Raw genomic sequence first — 17,718 nt, forward strand, 5'->3', positions numbered from 1 at the left:
TTTTGAGAGAGTGGAAGAGAGGGGGAGAGACAGAGAGATAGAAACATTGATGTGAGATAAACACATCAATTGCTTGCCTCTCACACACACCCTGACTAGGGCCAGGTATTGAGCCTGCAACCCAGTAACACACCCTTGACCGGAATCGAACTAGGACCTTCAGTCCGTGTGCCTACACTCTATCCACTGAGACAAACCAGATAGGGCTAGAGTCCTTATTTCTTTTGACTACCCTTATCTATAATAATAAATGCATAATATGCTAATTAGACTGGGCATTCTTCCAGACCTCCTTCCATTCTTTCAGATGAAGCTGAGGCTGCGAGGGAAGCCCAGTTCCAGGTGCCTGCCAGCAGTCAGAGGGAAGCCTGGGTCCCAGCAGCTGGGGAAAGAGGCCTCCTCTTACACAAATTTTGTGCATCAGGCCTCTAGTTTTACTAATATATCAAAATGTTACTTAGTGGTTTTATTTTTCTTCACCATATGAAACTTATTTAATATGGATGTTATTGTCATAGTTACATTTTAAAAGCAAGTGAGTTAAAACATGTAACCACATTTATTTAATTTGAATTTTTTATTGTTAATTTTTTGTTAGAGATATTCTAAACAGTTGTGCCATCTGATTTTGAAAAAAATGATATTCATAGATAGTCACCTACATTACTGCATTATTATTTTTTCATTTTATTTATTGAGAACCTATTATGTGCCTGGCACTATCATAGATGCTGAATGTATGGAAAATAAAAGTTATTTCTCTGCTCAAGGGTCTTCATAATGGAGATAAATCTGTTAATGAAATTTATAGTGCCATGTTCATTTCCCTTTGGATAATTACATTTAAAGAGATTTTATATTCATTTTAGATCAATACTGTTATATTCTGGGCTAAAAGGAAAAAAACAATAGGGTGATTCTACATGTCTAGAAAGGAATTCTTATGACCTCATTTGTCTTTTTGTATGACCACTATATTTCAAGACAGTATATGGTAAATAAAATATGAAAGTTCTTTATGTGGGTCCTAAGTAAATAGACACATGAAATTTATCATTTTAAACACATGAGAAAATGCCATAAAGAAGCCATAATTCTCACTCTTTTCCCACTGTTGTGAATAAGCTGAGTCAGAGGTAGCATGTACGTGGTATTTGAAGATGCTGAGAGATACCACTAAACATTGCCTGATAAAAATGATTTGTATTTGGTGGGCAAAGGGCATATCCAGTGAGCATCTTACCAGAGAGGCTGACTAATATTTTGATAGCTACTCTGAGAGAACCAAGTGATTTGAATGACTTTAGAAGAGTAAAACTAACTTCATTTCTCCACTTTTTAGTCCTATATAACTAATTGAGGGATTAATTAATTATATGTCATATTGCAATACAGCTGGGGAAATGAGAGATTAATAAAGCCTCTCAAATGTATCTTTTTTTGAAAAAAAAATCAAAACACCCACAAAACTCGTTTGTTTGCTTATTTATTTATTTATTATTTTTAGTCCTCACCTAAGGATATGTCTTTATTGGTTTTAGAGGAGAGGAAGAAAGAGGGAGAGAGGAAAACATTGTTGTGAAAAAGAAACATCGATTAGTTGCCTCCTGCACTCACCCTGACCAGGAATCAAATATCATCCACATCCCTTTGACACATGGGACAATGCTTCAACCAAGTGAGCCACTCCAGCCAGGGCTCCATTTATTGCATATTTATACATAGATTCTCTATATTTAGTCCAAGTTCAGCAAAAATGTATACCCATGACAAGTTTGGCAAAGAATCCAATATTGCGAGTTTCAGAAATAATAAATAAGCAAATGCGCATATTTCCTTATCTGTGGCTTCCCTTTTAAGACCTCCAAGTCTCCGATTTGATTAAGAAATAGGAATATAAGATATATTGATAATGTAAGAATGTGCCACATTTTTTTTTTTGCAGTATACTGAAGAAAAACTTTATTTGTTCCATATACAAACAATAATTTCCAGTATTATGCAAGAAAATCTTGTTTCGGCCATTTTTTTCTTTCTACACAATAAAAATAAAATGGAACATTAATAAGATTTTTACAAACATTTTGTTTATTTTAATGAAGCTGGTACAGACAATGTCCATTTAAAACCCAAATCCCAGGCCAAAAAGTACAAATAAAATAAAAAAGAGCAGTGTTCTGTTGCACACACTTCTGCATGAATAACTTTATTAACTGATAATGAAAATTAAAACTTTTCTGGGATCTTCTGACGAGATTTTTCTTTACTCTTAAAATGCTTTCTCTTCAGTGAAGCCATCTTTGGCGTTAGTCTTTACTCTCACCTCATCTGTCATCTTGACTCCAACCTGATATTCCTCTTCCTTTGGTCCAGATCTTCAGATTTTTAAAGTAGCTTCAAGCCCTAACCGGTTTGGCTCAGTGGAGAGAGCATCGGCCTGCGGACTGAAGGGTCCCAGGTTCGATTCCGGTCAAGGGCATGTACCTTGGTTGCGGGCACATCCTCAGCAGTTGTAAGGGAGGCAGCTGATCGATGTTTCTCTCTCATCGATGTTTCTCTCTATCCCTCTCCTTTCCTCTCTGTAAAAAATCAATAGAATATATTTGTTAAAAAAGTAGCTTCAAGCTGAGGAAAGGTCATTTTCCCACAGTTCAGTTCTATGAAAAACTTCCGCCTCCCACTGAAAGTCATAGTCCAGGAGTGAGGCAATCACATACTAGCACTTCAGGGCCAATTAGAAGTCATCATGAACACTTGCATTGGTCGACCTCATTTATCACAAGCCTGAAAATGCACAGTCCCGAAAAAGGTGGCCTCCGTGTGCACACACGTAATATTTCAAAAGGAGAGGGCGATATTAAGGAGGCGGATGTTTGATCACCAAAAATCAGCACAATGAAAACAAACAATAATGAATAATGGACACTAGAATTCAAATTACCAGATGTTTTAAAGAGATGGGGAGAGGGGCGCGTCAGTTTTCAATTCCATTTTAACACCACATTACAAAATAAATATTTTTAAAAATAAAAAAGGATTGAGGGAAAATAAAATGAAAAGAATATCTAAACCATTAAATGATCCCCTGTTTGTTTCTGATAAACTTCAATCACAACTTCTTCCTCCATTCCCAGTTCTTTTGGGGTATGATTATAAGCAATTCTCTGACCTTCAAAGAGAAACCTGAGTGAATTCATTGGAACTCCCTGTCTTTGACAGTATGATTCTTTGAGTTTCTTGAGATGTGTTGTCATTTTCACTTTGAAGTGAATCTCACTGCTTTCCTGTCCAATGACTTTGAGTTTAATGTATTCTCCTTCCTTCTTATCCCCCAAGTCCTCAGTTGAAGGTTTTACCTCCTGGTCAGACAGGGTGACGGCGCTTCACCTGGGGTCGCTGGCTACGGAGTTTACAATTCCATCCCTTTCCCACAGCACAACCCACAATTTGTTTTGTCATTTGGACCACTAACTTTACTATTCAAATAGTAAGTTTAGTCCAGATGCAATAACTATTTTGATGATTGAATTATCTTTACAGCCAGTGATCCTAAAAAATTAGTTTTAGATCGAGCAAAGTGTACGTACAACTTAGTTAAGTAATCATTTTGTTAACCCTCAATCATTCTCCAAGTGAAAACACTATTGTTCCTCAATGCATAATGTCCTATATCAGTGTTCAAAAACAGTGTAAATTTTTAAATATAATCATTACACACTTTTACTATTCCTCAGTATTTTGTAAAGAACTATCAAAGTTTGAGAAATTGAAAAGTCCTAACCCTTCAAAAGCATTCAACCTTTCAGTAGAAATAAGAAAAGCATACATGAATAAAAGTCAGTTTCCTATGACTTGTAAATATGATAACATAGCAATTGGAATTGTCTGTAGGAAATGAAAAGTTCAGAAGAGTAAAGACTTTAGTTGAAGGACTAAGACAATGAGTTTTAACTGACATTGAGGACACGGATGTTTGGAAAGGAGGCAGGAAACCATTTTCTGAATTTTCAAGGACTTGATACCAATTGTTTTCACTTAGGAACCTTGTTGCTCTAGATTCAGATTTATTTTTTGATGTTGTTTGTGGTGCTAATTAGAAAATTTCAAGCAAAGGAGCCAAAACTGCTTTTAAGTCCTCTACTATATTTTTTTCATTCCTTTGTCAAATATAACCAGTCCACACTGGCATCCTTTAATAATATTTCAATAATATCTTTTAGTAGTTTGAGAAAAAAAAAACAGAGTGATTTTATTTCTGTTTTAACCTTTATTTATTCACCATATTATGTTTGGTACACATGTTTTTAACTTTCTGGGCCTTTACTGATCTATATTATATATTAGCCAAAAAAAAAAAAAAGTGACACACGTAACACAGCTTCATTTTTATGGTTCTCTAGTGTTCTGTTTAGCTTTCTTCTTCTTCAGTGCATTCAGGCCTCCTAGGTGCAAACACACTGATCAATGAAAGTTGTATTCATCTTTCTGTTTTCTCAGCAGACTATGTTCTGTATAGTTGTATGTGGTATATGGTATCAGCAAATGTGTTGAATTGTACAACTGTAACTGTAGTCTATGGATTTTTTTTGAAGTTTGATTTTGACCCATGAAAGAATAATTTTCAATACTTTAATAACAGACTTGTCAAATATAATATATTTTAAAAATGATTCCTCATTTAATTTATTTGTTTTTACCTCTAAACCTCCAGTTGCATGTAGTTATGATTTCCTAAAAGAAATTATTAAATCATTGTTCTTAGTCATCTTAAAACACGATTTAGAACATAAATTTTAGATTTATAAGTTGCAATAATATAGCTCTCATCCCACATACATATTTTATATTTTAAAGTACCATAAAGTGTGGGCACATTAAAATGCACTAATTTATTTTGTGCTTCAAATGATTGACAAATCCACATAACAAATATTTTTAAAATATTTCTTTTTTTTTTTTTTTTTTTTTTTTTTAAATATATTTTATTGATTTTTTGCAGAGAGGAAGGGAGAGAGATAGAGAGTTAGAAACATCGATGAGAGAGAAACATCGACCAGCTGCCTCCTGCACATCCCCCACTGGGGATACGCCCGCAACCCAGGTACATGCCCTTGACCGGAATCGAACCCGGGACCCCTCAGTCCGCAGGCCGACGCTCTATCCACTGAGCCAAACCGGTCTCGGCTAAAATATTTCTTATAAGTTAACCAGTGTTTTACAGGCCTCCGCTTCATTCAACAAGTACATGTACTCACTACCGTATACGTTGCCGTCTAAATAACTTTTTATATATCACATTTGTTGTTTCAAACATTTCTAGCCATTGCATGTTAGCATATCTTAATGGATGACAGTTAAGTTTTTGCACCATTTTCATCTTATTTAAAAATAAATATTTATGCTGTTATTTGAATATCTAATTGCATTTTTACATTGGCCTCAGTATATTACATTAGAATATGAAAATTGAAAATTTATATTGTGACAAAAGTAATAAGCAATTTTCTTGTACTTACTAAAATAGAACAATGGTGAAAATAAATATCCCAAAGATGATATATTTTTTAGGTTCAATTGGATAGTCATTAAACTTACATAAATGACAGGAATTTTTAACTATGAAAAAAAATTAAAGATCATTTATAAAAATCTGGTAATCTATAATAACTAGAGGCCCAGTGCACAAAAGTTTGTGCACTCGGGGGGGTCCCTAAGCCCGGCCTATGCCCTCTTGCAGTCTGGGACCCCTTGGAGGATGTCCACCTTCTGGCTTAGGCCTGCTCCCTGGGGGATCGGGCCCAAGCTGGCAGTCAGACATCCCTCTGGCAGCCCGGCAGCCCTCGGGGGATGTCCACTTACCAGTGGGGAGCAGGCCTAAGCTGCAGTCAGACATCCTTAGCGCTGCTGAGGAGGCAGGAGAGGCTCCCATCACCACCACTGTACTGGCAGACATCAGCCTGGCTTGTGGCTGAGCAGAGCTCCTCCTGTGGGAGTGCACTGACCACCAAGGGGCAGCTCCTGCATTGAGTTTCTGCCCCTTGGTGGTCAGTGTGTGTCATAGTGACCAGTCATTCCCAGTCTTTCAGCTGTTAGGGTCAGTTTGCATATTACCCTTTTATTATATAGGATAGTGGCCTGGTGCATGGTGGGGCTGCTGGTTTGCCCTGAAGGGTGTCGGGTGTCCCGGGTCAAGGTGGGGGTCTCGCTGGAGTGCCTGGCCAGCCTGGGTGAGGGGCTGATGGGTGTTTTCAGGTTGGTCACACCCCCTTCATGGTGGGGGTCTCCACTGGGATGCCTGACCATCCTGACTGAGGGGCTGATGGTTGTTTGCAGCTAGTCATACCCCCTTCTGGGTGGGGGTCTCCACTGGGGTGCCTGGCCAGCCTGGGTGAGGGGCTGATTGCTGTTTTCAGGCTGGCCACATCCCCTTTAGGGTGGGGGTCCCCACTGGGGTACCTGGTCCATCTAAGTGAGGGGCTGAGGACCATTTTCAGGCTGGCCAAGCCCCCCGGTGATGGAAGCTCCCAGCCTCTCCTTTTTTTTTTTAATTCTGGGATTTATTTACCTTCTATAATTGAAACTTTGTTACTTTGAGTGGAGCTCAGAGCTGGCCAGGTCAGGCAGGAGGGAAGCCTCCTGCTCGCTCCAGCTCCATGGCCACGGCTGGCTGAAAGCAGGTATCTGGGGTTTATTTACCTTCTATAATTGAAGCTTTGTTGCTTTGAGTGGAGCTCAGAGCCATCCACGGGAAGCTTGGCTTCTTCCATCATTGGGGCAACCAAGCCTCCTGCTTGCTCCAGCGCCGTGGCTGTCAGCTGCCATCTTGGTTGGGTGAATTTGCATATAGTCGCTCTGATTGGCTGGTGGGCATGGCTTAAGGTGTAGTGAAGGTATGGTCGATTTGCATGTTTGTCTTTTATTAGTGTAGATAAAAGCATAATATGCTAATTAGACTGGACAGCCAAATGACCTTCCAGACAACCTTCCAAACGAAGCTGGGGCTGCAAAGGCCGAGCCCCTTGCACGAATTTCATGCATTGGGCCTCTAGTATATTTATAGAGGTTATATTTAAAAATTGAAATATAACCCTGGAGTTTACATATACAATTATATATATGGGAATATATATATATGTGTGTGTGTGTATATATATATATATATATATAACTTTGGAAATAGAACACCAAATAGAGTTCTAAATCTCCTGTTCAAATTTTGCCCACTTGCTTTTTTGTACAATATTAGGAAGATACTGTGGCATTAACCAACTGAAAATTAATTAAGGTAATTTTAAAGCAGGGCTGAATTCTATTTTTTAAATGTATATATTTTCTTACTAACCTGTTTTTTATTGTTTTAGTGCAAATTTTGTGACCCAACATTATATAAATTAGTTTTATGAAATTTATAAAAAGTCCAAGAAAGTTTGTGGCTTTTGACTAGGTGGTAAATAGGATACAGTGCCATGTAAATGTGCAGAGCTAAAATAATGACCTTTTCTGAAGAAATAAGTATGCATAATTAGTACTTTGATAGGATAGAGTGTCTAGCAGAGAAAACCCGTCCACATCATTTTGCCTTTCATTTTGAGCCATGTTTTCCAACACCAGTGTTTTGTTTTTTAGTTCTCTGGATTAAACTTCACGTCATTGACAATTTAATACATATTTTTATTATTTAATCTAGTCCCATCCAATCTAGTCAATGTTTACGTTCTGTTTCAACTTTTGAAGATAGCTTTTTTATTCTTAATGACTTCATTTTTTGTATTTGCTTGTATTTCTTAACACTGTCCATTAATATCTGACAATTTAACTGCTTTGTTCTTTAGTTTTGAATACCTTAACCATCAATTTTTTTAATTTTCTGCTTTCTTTGTTAATGTCATGTAATTTTTTCTTCACACCACACCATATTGTGTTACATGCATGTAAGTTTTTAAAATTTGTTTAGTTTTCACTCAAAGTACTTTCTACCCTTCCTACTTGTTGTTTAAACAGGTAATCAAATGATATACAACAATTGAGTTGGCCTTTGTATTTCTACTTTAGTTTCAATAGTTGAATTATCTTTTCTGATTTTTAGCCAATGATATAAGTTGTTCATATGCTCACTCAATCTGTACCAGTGATCTAATATCTAATATCAGGTTCCAAATACTAGTATTACTAGTATATGGGAATTACCATTTTAATATTCAGATGTTGTATTGGGAAGATTATATATATATATATATATATATATATATATATATATATATATACAAAATTAGATGTAGCAGTGAATCATAAAATATCTGCTTTGTTTGTATCACATATCTCCAAATTTTATCTATGCATGCCATCTTTTTGTATTCAGGCAGTTATTTATGTGCTAGCAAATATACATTATGATATGCTATTCATCTGGAAACTGTTTTGAAAAGACAACATTCTGTTTTGATGTTATGAAAGACAATTTTTATAAAGCCCGTTTTCATCAAGAACTGGCTTACTTGAATATGTGCATTTCATACTAATGATTTTTATGTCTGCATGTTTAAAATAATTGTAAATATATTTTTCTGCGTTCATAGAGTTGTAACTCTTTCTGCCCTGCTGCCTTGGAAAATACCTTTTAAAAAAAACACCCCTACCCCCATTAAACACTTAGATTTCTCTTCATTTTTATAAATAATTTGTCAGACATAGTAATCAGTTATCTTACCTAATAATAGACAAACATGGTAATTGACCATACCTTCACTACGCCTCCCATTGGCTAATCAGCAAGATATGCAAATTAATTGCCAACAAAGATGGTGTCAGGCAGCCATGGAGCTGGAACAAGCAGGAGGCTTGCTTGGTCCAGTGATGGAGGAAGCCACGGTTCCCCGCCTGCCACAGCCTGCTCTAAGCTACACTCAAAGCAACAAAGTTTCAATTATAGAAGATAAATAAACCCCAGATACCTGCTTTCAGCCTGCTGTGGCCACAGAGCTGGAGTGCAGGAGGCTTTCCCTCCCACCCGCCCTGGTCAGCTCTGAGCTCCACTCAGGCAACAAAGTTTCAATTATAGACAGTAAATAAACCCCAGATACCTGCTTTCAACTGGCTGTGGCATCAGAGCTGGAGCCTTGGGTTGCCCCTGGAGATGGAAGAAGCCAAGCCCTGCTCGGCTCTGAGGTCAACTCTACGCTACAAAGTTTCAATTATAGAAGGTAAATAAATCCCAGAAAAAAAAAAGAAAAAACGAGAGGCAGAGAGCTTCTGTTGCTGGGGAGGCTTGGCCAGCCTGAAAACGGCCCTCAGCCCTTCACCCAGACTGGCCAGGCACCCCAGTGAGGACCCCCCACCCTGAAGGGCAAACCAGCCTGCCCCCACCCATGCACCAGACCTCTATCCTATATAACAGTGATGGTGAACCTATGACACACGTGTCAGAGGTGACACGCAAACTCATTTTTTTGGTTGATTTTTCTTTGTTAAATGGCATTTAAATATATAAAATAAATATCAAAAATATAAGTCTTTGTTTTACTATGGTTGCAAATATCAAAAAATTTATATATGTGACACAGCACCAGAGTTAAGTTAGGGTTTTTCAAAATGCTGATACGCCGAGCTCAAAAGGTTCACCATCACTGCTATATAATAAAAGGGTAATATGCAAACTGACCCTAACAGCAGAAAGACTGGGAATGACTGGTCACTATGACACACACTGATCACCAGGGGACAGACGCTCAATGTAGGAGCTGCCCCCTGGTGGTCAGTGTGCTCCCACAGGGGGAGCTCTACTCAGCCACAAGCCAGGCTGATGGCTGCCAGTATAGTGGTGGTGGTGGGAGCCTCTCCTGCCTCTTTCGCAGCGCTAATGATGTCTGACTGCAGCTTAGGCCTGCTCTCCACTGGCAAATGGACATCCCCCAAGTGCTCCCAGGCTGCCAGAGGGATGTCTGATTGCCAACTTAGGCCCAATCCCCCAGGGAGCAGGCCTAAACCAGCAGGTGGTCATCCCCCGAGGGGTCCCAGACTGCAAGAGGGCACAGGCCGGGCTGAGGGACACCCTCCCCCTCACTCCATGCACAAATTTTTGTGCACCGGGCCTCTAGTTATGTTATAAGAGCAACATGCGGGTTTAGTAAATAAAAGAGAAATACTTTGCATAAACTTGACTAATAGTTCCTAAACCATGGTGCAGTCTTACAAAATGACATATTTTAAGCCTATCCCCTCTGGTAGTTTTGTGCTTAAATCAGGAATTATTTGAGAAGCTATTAGAAGCTATGATTCTAGTAAAGGAATATACTGCCTCCCCAAATCCCTGTACTCTTTGAATATGTTAACTTACATGGCAAACAGGACTTTGTAAATGTGATTAAGTTAAAGATTTTGAGTTGAGGAGATTATTCTGGATTAATATATATTCTGGATGGGCCTAATTATAACCACAGGGTTCTTATAGGAGAAGGAAGAAGGCAAAGAGCCAGAAAATGAAATGTGATGATAGAAGCAGAGGAGAGAGAGAGGAGGGTGGGAGGAAGAGAGAAAGAGGGAATGAATTTGAAGATGCCACACTGCTGATTTTGAAAGGTCAGTGGGAGGCCATGACCCAAGAAATGTAGGCAGCAAGTAGAATCTAGAAAAATCAAGGAACTGCATTTTTCCATTACCCCGCAGAAGAAACACAGCCTTGTGGCCACCTCATTTATAATTTTTATTTTTTTAGACCAGTAAAACCCCATTTTTGACTCTGACCTCTAGAACCATGAGATAAGACATTTGCACTGTTTTTGTGTTTGTGTGTTGTTGTTTTTCTTATTCCTCCTGAGGATATTTCCTCCATTGATCTTTAGAGAGATTGGAAGGGAGTGGTGGGGTGCGGGAGAGAAAGAAACATCTATGGGAGAGAGACACATCAATTGATTGGCTCCCTGATCCTCCTTGACCCGGGGCCTGATCAAACCTGCAACCCAGGTACTTGCCCTTGACTGGAATCAAACCCTCTGACCCTTAGGTGCACAGGCTGATGCTCTAACCACTGAGTACACAGGCCAGAGCGTTTTGTGCTCAGTTTGTGGTCCCTTGTTACAGCAGTGATAGGAAATTAATACAGCAATCATTCATATGCAGGAGGGAAAATGTAGGAAAGAAAGACCGGCCAAAGTTTAATCATAAAGTAGACAAAGTTCATTCCTGAGTATCTCCCTTCCTCTCTTGGGTATTCTCTAACGATAAATGAACTGTTTCTTTGGACCTTTCCTCCATGCCTCAACACAAGAATCTTATTCAAATCACATCTCCCTTTCTGCTCCACTTCCCTTGTTTGTTTGTTTGTTTGTTTGTTTGTTTTTTAAATACCTTACTTTTCCTGACATCTCCATCGTACATATCCCCCACCCCCACCCCCATAAGGTTGTGTTTGATCTCTTTACCTGCAACACATTAAAGTAGCTATCTCATCTCTAATTTTTCATGAGAATGTCTCGGTTGTTATCAATCTCTTCAGACCTCTTCTCTAGCCTACTAATAAGATAGTTTAAACCTACTCATGGAGAAAACTGTAATTCAAATCTACATGTGGAGAGGACTCTAATGAAAGCCTACTTATAGAAAGGGTCTTTAGAGTAAGTAGGCCTTTATACCCTAGTTATATCAGTTCCCAGCTCTCATTGCTGCTATAGACAAGTCATTTGATGATACCCTGCTTCAATTGCTTGAGACAATAAACTCATGTTTCAAAGGAGGATTGGGTGACTTAATCTACTAGTATGCAAAGGATTTTGGAACATTGTTTGACATAAGTGCTGTGACAGTGTTAGGTATTATAATGTTATTTTAATTAAATTTATCTAATCTACATGTGCGTTTTAATAGGAAAAAATACTTATACACATACTTGTAAAAAAATCATTTCTTTCATTTGTCCCAAATGTACCTTTTGGTCCCCATTATCATCAGTCAGTGTCAGAGAAAATAATCTAAACTAAACGAACCTAGTCAATTATGTATTCATGTGCAACAAAATTCAGACTGATTCAAAGTAGAAATGATCAAGTCAGGTTATTGTAGAGTTGAGTTTTCTTTCTCTCTGAATATAGCCAAGAGACTCCTACAAGAAATGAACATGTTAATGCTGAAATGAATGCTAAATCAATGATTCTTAAACTAAAGTATATCAGAATGGTCTGAGGGCTTGTTAAAACACAGAGTGCTAGCCTGCATCCCCATAGCACCTGATTCAGGGAGGGGCCTCATAATCTGTATTTCTTAAAGTTCCAGCCACTGGTACTGCTGGCCCAGGGGTTCCACTTGGAGAAACACTGCTTTAAATCTGTAAGCCATATGAGAACCAATTCTGTGAAACACATCCGTTTTAAAATTTGTTTTCTTAGCTTCCATTTTAAATGACCATTTTGAATAAGAATAGCTAATGCTGTCTTAGGTTAGAATATTTGGACACATTAATACCTATCTGAATATGAAGATTATGTATTTAATAGTAGATTTGATTTCCTATTGTGAGACATTAAGAGTTGCTTTGAAATGTCACTTGGTTAAGTGATTGATTGAAAACAAAAGGGGTTATGAATTTTTATTAGGTACTCCTTAACACTATACTACTCCTTTGTTCAGAAATATCTACCCTCCTTGATCTTCAGGCTAAACTCACTCTTTAATAATTACTTTTAATCTTATTTTTCTCTGGGGTGCCTTCTCTGATACATAGGGATTTTTCTGCTTTTATGACTTCTAACATATAAAATATACTTCCATGTATACAATGACCAACTTGTAGTTTAATTTACTATTTCTACATTTATTCCCCTTTATTTGTCTTTATAATTCCAGCAACTAACTAAGTCCTGGAAATGTCAGACAGAATATGTGTTAGATGAATGATTAGGTAAATAACTGATACGTAGTGTGTTGTGATAACCTCTGACCTCTGTAAGATTAAAATATATATAAATCTCTATAGAGATTTTATATATAGAGAGATAATGCATATAAATTAGAGATTATTTATATAAAATAGAGATTTTATATGTATAAAAAGAGAGATCACATAAATAGAGATTATATATGAAGACTAGAAGCCCATTGCATGAAGATTCATGCGGTAGGCCTTCCTTCCCTTGGCTGTCGGTACCCAGGACCCAGGTTTTCCTCCAGCACCTGAGACCCAGGCCTTCACTCTGGCCACTGCCTTTGTCTTCACTCCCGCTGGAGCGTCACTCCTGTAGCTCCCTCCCCCACCTGCCCTCCCCCTCATAGAAGGAGTCCTGCCCCACTCTGCCACTCCACTCCTGCATGCGTGCTGCCCAGAGGCCCCAAGCGGGTGGGGGGTGGGGCCACCACCATCTTTATCAGGTTAAATTGCATACTCACTCCTGATTGGCTGGTGGGCGTCACAGAGGTACAGTCAATTTGCATCTTTCTCTTTTATTAGTGTAGATTATATATAAATAGGGATTATATATAAATAAAGATTATATATGAATACATATATAAAATAGATTTATATGTAGAGATTATATATATACATTTATACATATAGATATAAAGAAAGAGTGATCCATCTATATATATAAAAAGCCAGTGACAAGGATGCCAGAACAACCAGAACAACCGGTTGCTATGATGCCCACTGTGGCCAGCAAACCTGCATGATCAGGGGGTGGGTCCAGCTGGCCAAACTCCCACAGCCCCTCCCCCGAGCTGGCTGCCCCTGATCAGACTCTCCCACACCGATCAAGGGTGGGCCCAGCCAGCCAAATGCCCCAACTACAGCTCCCCTGCCCCCTTTTTGGCCTGCCCCACTACAATAGTTCTGGAGGCCCTTACCCTGCCCGGCCCCACCCCTCATTACCCCCCCACCCCAATAGGGGGTGGGTTTGGCTGGCCAACCTGCTCAGCCCCTATCCCAAGCTGGCCCTGCCTCCTATGGGCCCCCACCACCCTGATCGCCCCCCACCCCAATAGGGAGTGGGGCTGTCTGGCCAACCTCCTGCAGCCCCTCCCCCAGGCCACTGGCCCACAGTTGGCACCCCCACCCCTTTTGGGGGCAGGGACAGCCCCCAATCAGCCCCCCAACCCCAATCGGGGGCAGGGCCCACCAGCCAATTGCCCACAGCCCCTCCTCACAGCAGGCCCCGGCCCTGATTGAGCCCCAATAAGGACAGTCTGGCCAGACAACCTCCCACCATCTCCTCCTCCCAACAGGCCTAGCCTCAATCCACCCAGATTGGTGCCGGGCAGCCGGACCCCACCTGTGCACGAATTTGTGCACTGGGCCTCTAGTATATCTATATCTATCTATCTATAAAGAAAGTGAGGGAGAGGTAGGTAGGTAGGTAGGTATGATGACTATTAGAGTTCTCTTTATCAATGCTAAGACCACTATTCAATATAATTTATTCAAGAAACATCTCACATTAATGTGGTTTCCATGATGAAATCAATATCCCAAAGTAATTCACAGGTTCTTCTTAGAAATTCAAAATACTTGCTTATTACCTTCTTTTGTATCATGAATAACTGTATAGTGCTCCTGGTGGCCTGGAAACCCTTAGATTCTTGTAAAACTTTGTAGCTATTTATATGTTCTATATATAGGCATGGTGTACTTTGAGGGAGAACAATCTTAGCTACTGTCTGTTATATGATTTTGAGTGAATTACTGGCATTTCAGAGAAATGGTCCACTGTACAAAATATACATATACATATATATATATATATATATATATATATATATATATATATATATGTATATATATATATATATATATATATATATATATATATATGCTTATTTTGTTGCATTTAGAATACTTTATGAGCTATTTTAGCTTGATAGAGGCTGAGCCTTGTAAAAATATTTTTGACAATCAGTATGTTGACACAGCATGGGTATGCATAGATTTTTGTTTGCATTCAAACACATTCACTGACAGCAGTAACTTAGATTATAAGCACATTTTGATTTCTACAATTGTGTTGATTGTTTAGAACAGTCCTTTGAGGCTCATTTAGTAGGGCATAAGTGTTTGTTTGTGGTACTGATGGAGTAAGTAGGAAAAGGTATCTGTAACCTACAAAATGTAAATGACCAGCCTATAGCTAACATGAACTGAATATATTAGAATAAAGTTGACTCTTGAACAATGTAGGGAGCTAGGGATGCCAACCCCTACTCCATAGGAAAATCTCTGTATATAACATTTGATATAAGTACAGTTGTCCCTCAGTACCCACAAGCGATTGGTTCCCCTTCCAAACTCCCAAAAACTCAAATCCATGATGCACCAGTTCCTTATATAAAACTAGAGGCTCAGTGCATGAATTCATGCACAGGTGGGAGTCCCTCAGCCTGGACGGGGATTTAGGCCTATCAGGGGACCAGCTGGCTGGGGGGAGGGACCCCAGGAGGTTGGCCAGCCAACCCCCTGATTGGGGTCTATAGAGGAGGCAGGCTGGCAGGGGGAGGGACTGTGGGAGATTGTCTGGCCAATTGATCTGTTTGGTCACTCGGCCCATCCTCCATGCCCCCACCTGGCCCCTCCCACCACAGCCCCCTGTACCCAGTCTGCCGGCAGGCCTATTCCTGCCACCATTGCTCCCACGTGCTGACAGTGCCTGCCCTGCTTGTACCTACTGACAGCGTGGAACAATTGGGGCTGGTGCCAGCAGTGAGTGCAAACAGGGCTAGCATTGTCAGCAGATGTGAGCTGCAGCTGGTCCCCCATTGCCCCTCAGGAGCAGGGAGAGGTGGAGAAGCCCTCAGGGGCGATCGGGCCAGCAGCCACCACTCCCACCTGCTGATGGTGCGGAGTGATTGGGACCAGCCCTAGGCACCAGCAGCAGGTGCGAGTGGCGGCTCCAGCACTGGCTGTGGTGTGAGCGGGGCTGTTGCCGGCAGCAGGTGTGAGCACCTGGCAGGAGAGTGGCAAGTGGGAGCAAAGAATCCAGTAACCACCAGAGGCTCACCCAGATGACAGCAACCAGTGTTCCGCCTTGGACTGTGCCCCCGCTCACATGCTCCACCATCCCGCCACTGCCAATGCCCACCGTGTTCCACACACGCCTCCTGGTGGTCAGCACATGTCATAGTGACTGGTTGTTCAGTTGTTCGGTTGTTCCGTTTGTTCTGCCATTCGGTCTATTTGCATATTAGCCTTTTATTATATAGGAAAGATGGTATAGAACAATGCACGAAGTCAGCTCTCCACATCCACTTATTCTTAACTATGGATCAAAGGACTATTTTCAATCAATAGTTGGTTGAACCCCAGATGCAAAACCTGGGGATATGGAAGACTGGCTGTCTATTTATTGAAAAAAAAAAAAGTACTTACAAATGGGCCAGTGCATTTGAAACGCGAGCTGTTCAAGGGTCACCTGTACATTGATTAGATAACTGAATTTTACTGAGTTATAGTTATACTCTGAAATGTATCTTTGTCAGCTCTGGCTCTGTAACAAAATGCCACAGACTAGGTGGCATTTTCCTTTTCCTTTTCTTAAGGCACTAATTCCATGGGGGGTGGGAGGGGCTTTATACTTATCACTTCATCTAAAAGGAATTTCTTTCCTAAGCCATCATGTTTGGGGGTTAGGGCTTCAATATAGGAATTTTGGGGAGAAAAATAAATGTTCAGTCCATAACAGTATGTGTTGATAATTTATTATTTAGATTTATTAAGATGAAGAAAGAGTGAAAAGAACATCGGACATTCCTTTTCTTGACATGTAAAAATGTCTAACACAATTAAACATCAAGACCTTGTAGCAGAGTCATCCATATAGTTATACCTCCAACCCTACCTTTTCATTGTCCTAGGTATTATTTGTAAATCTGTTACCATTAGAGAAACCCAATAAAAAATGAGCATAAACATTAGAAGAGAATTTTCAGGTGTAATGGTTACTAATGAGATAGTAAAATTCAGCCCACAAGGGATCCTTCAGAGAAACTTCTCAGTTCAGTGCCCATGCAGTGTATCTATTGGTAAATGTTTGGTAATGAGCAGAAAAGTGATTAAAAATTTAGTTTGCATCATTAATCCATGGAATGAGAAAGAGGACTTATGCCATTTTCCCCAACTACTATTTAGTCATCATCATTATGAATATTATTACTTTAATTATGATTTATAATATAATAATTATCAATATTATCATTGTTCCAAAAACATATTGTTTCTTATGTGGCAGGCAGTTTTTATAAAAGCTTTAATCCTTACCATGAATCTATTAGGTAGATGCTTTTGTTATCCTCATTTTCCAGATGAGAAATATGAGGTATAAAAAGGTCAAATGATTTACCCAAAGTCACATAGAAGGAGATTGAGCTGAACATAGCCCAGTCCATTGAACTCTAAAGCTCTTTGAAGTACCATGGTGTGTAGTTGCCTGCGAGTGAAGTACCTGCCTGACCAAGTGAATGTTTCTGCTGTGTTTCACCCTCCCCTTCCCGCCCCCCCCCCCCAGGATATTTGGAAGCATCATTTTGTTGAGGGTATGGCACTGGACCAAAATATATCCCCCTGTAAGCTAGATCCATTGATCCTAGTTTTCCACATGATATAGTACCAAAATAAAACACAAATAAACAAACAAAAATTAAAATAAAAACTTATATGTTTAAAAACGGTGTCAGCTGGTGTGACTCAGTGGAGCATTGACCTATGAACCAGTAGGTCGCAGTTTGATTCCGGTTGGGGCACATGCC

At 39.7% G+C, this 17,718-nt stretch overlaps 2 protein-coding genes across 3 annotated transcripts in view; one reads left to right on the top strand and one right to left on the bottom strand.

The window, feature by feature from the left end:
• NLGN1 (neuroligin 1) overlaps positions 1-17,718 on the top strand; it is a gene marked incomplete at its 3' end in the record, with an annotated part of 2,013,512 nt that overhangs the window by 1,438,241 nt on the left and 557,553 nt on the right. The gene's annotated exons all lie outside the window — the stretch shown is intronic.
• LOC308516861 (small ubiquitin-related modifier 1-like) lies at positions 3,066-11,366 on the bottom strand (the record flags this gene model as incomplete). Its single annotated transcript, XM_081087974.1, has 2 exons — positions 3,066-3,381; positions 11,344-11,366. The coding sequence occupies 2 exons, from the start codon at positions 11,364-11,366 to the stop codon at positions 3,066-3,068; spliced, it is 339 nt and encodes a 112-aa protein (XP_080944100.1).

This window comes from Myotis nattereri (assembly GCF_964212035.1).
Source record: "Myotis nattereri genome assembly, chromosome: 3".
Taxonomy (NCBI): Eukaryota; Metazoa; Chordata; class Mammalia; order Chiroptera; family Vespertilionidae; genus Myotis; species Myotis nattereri.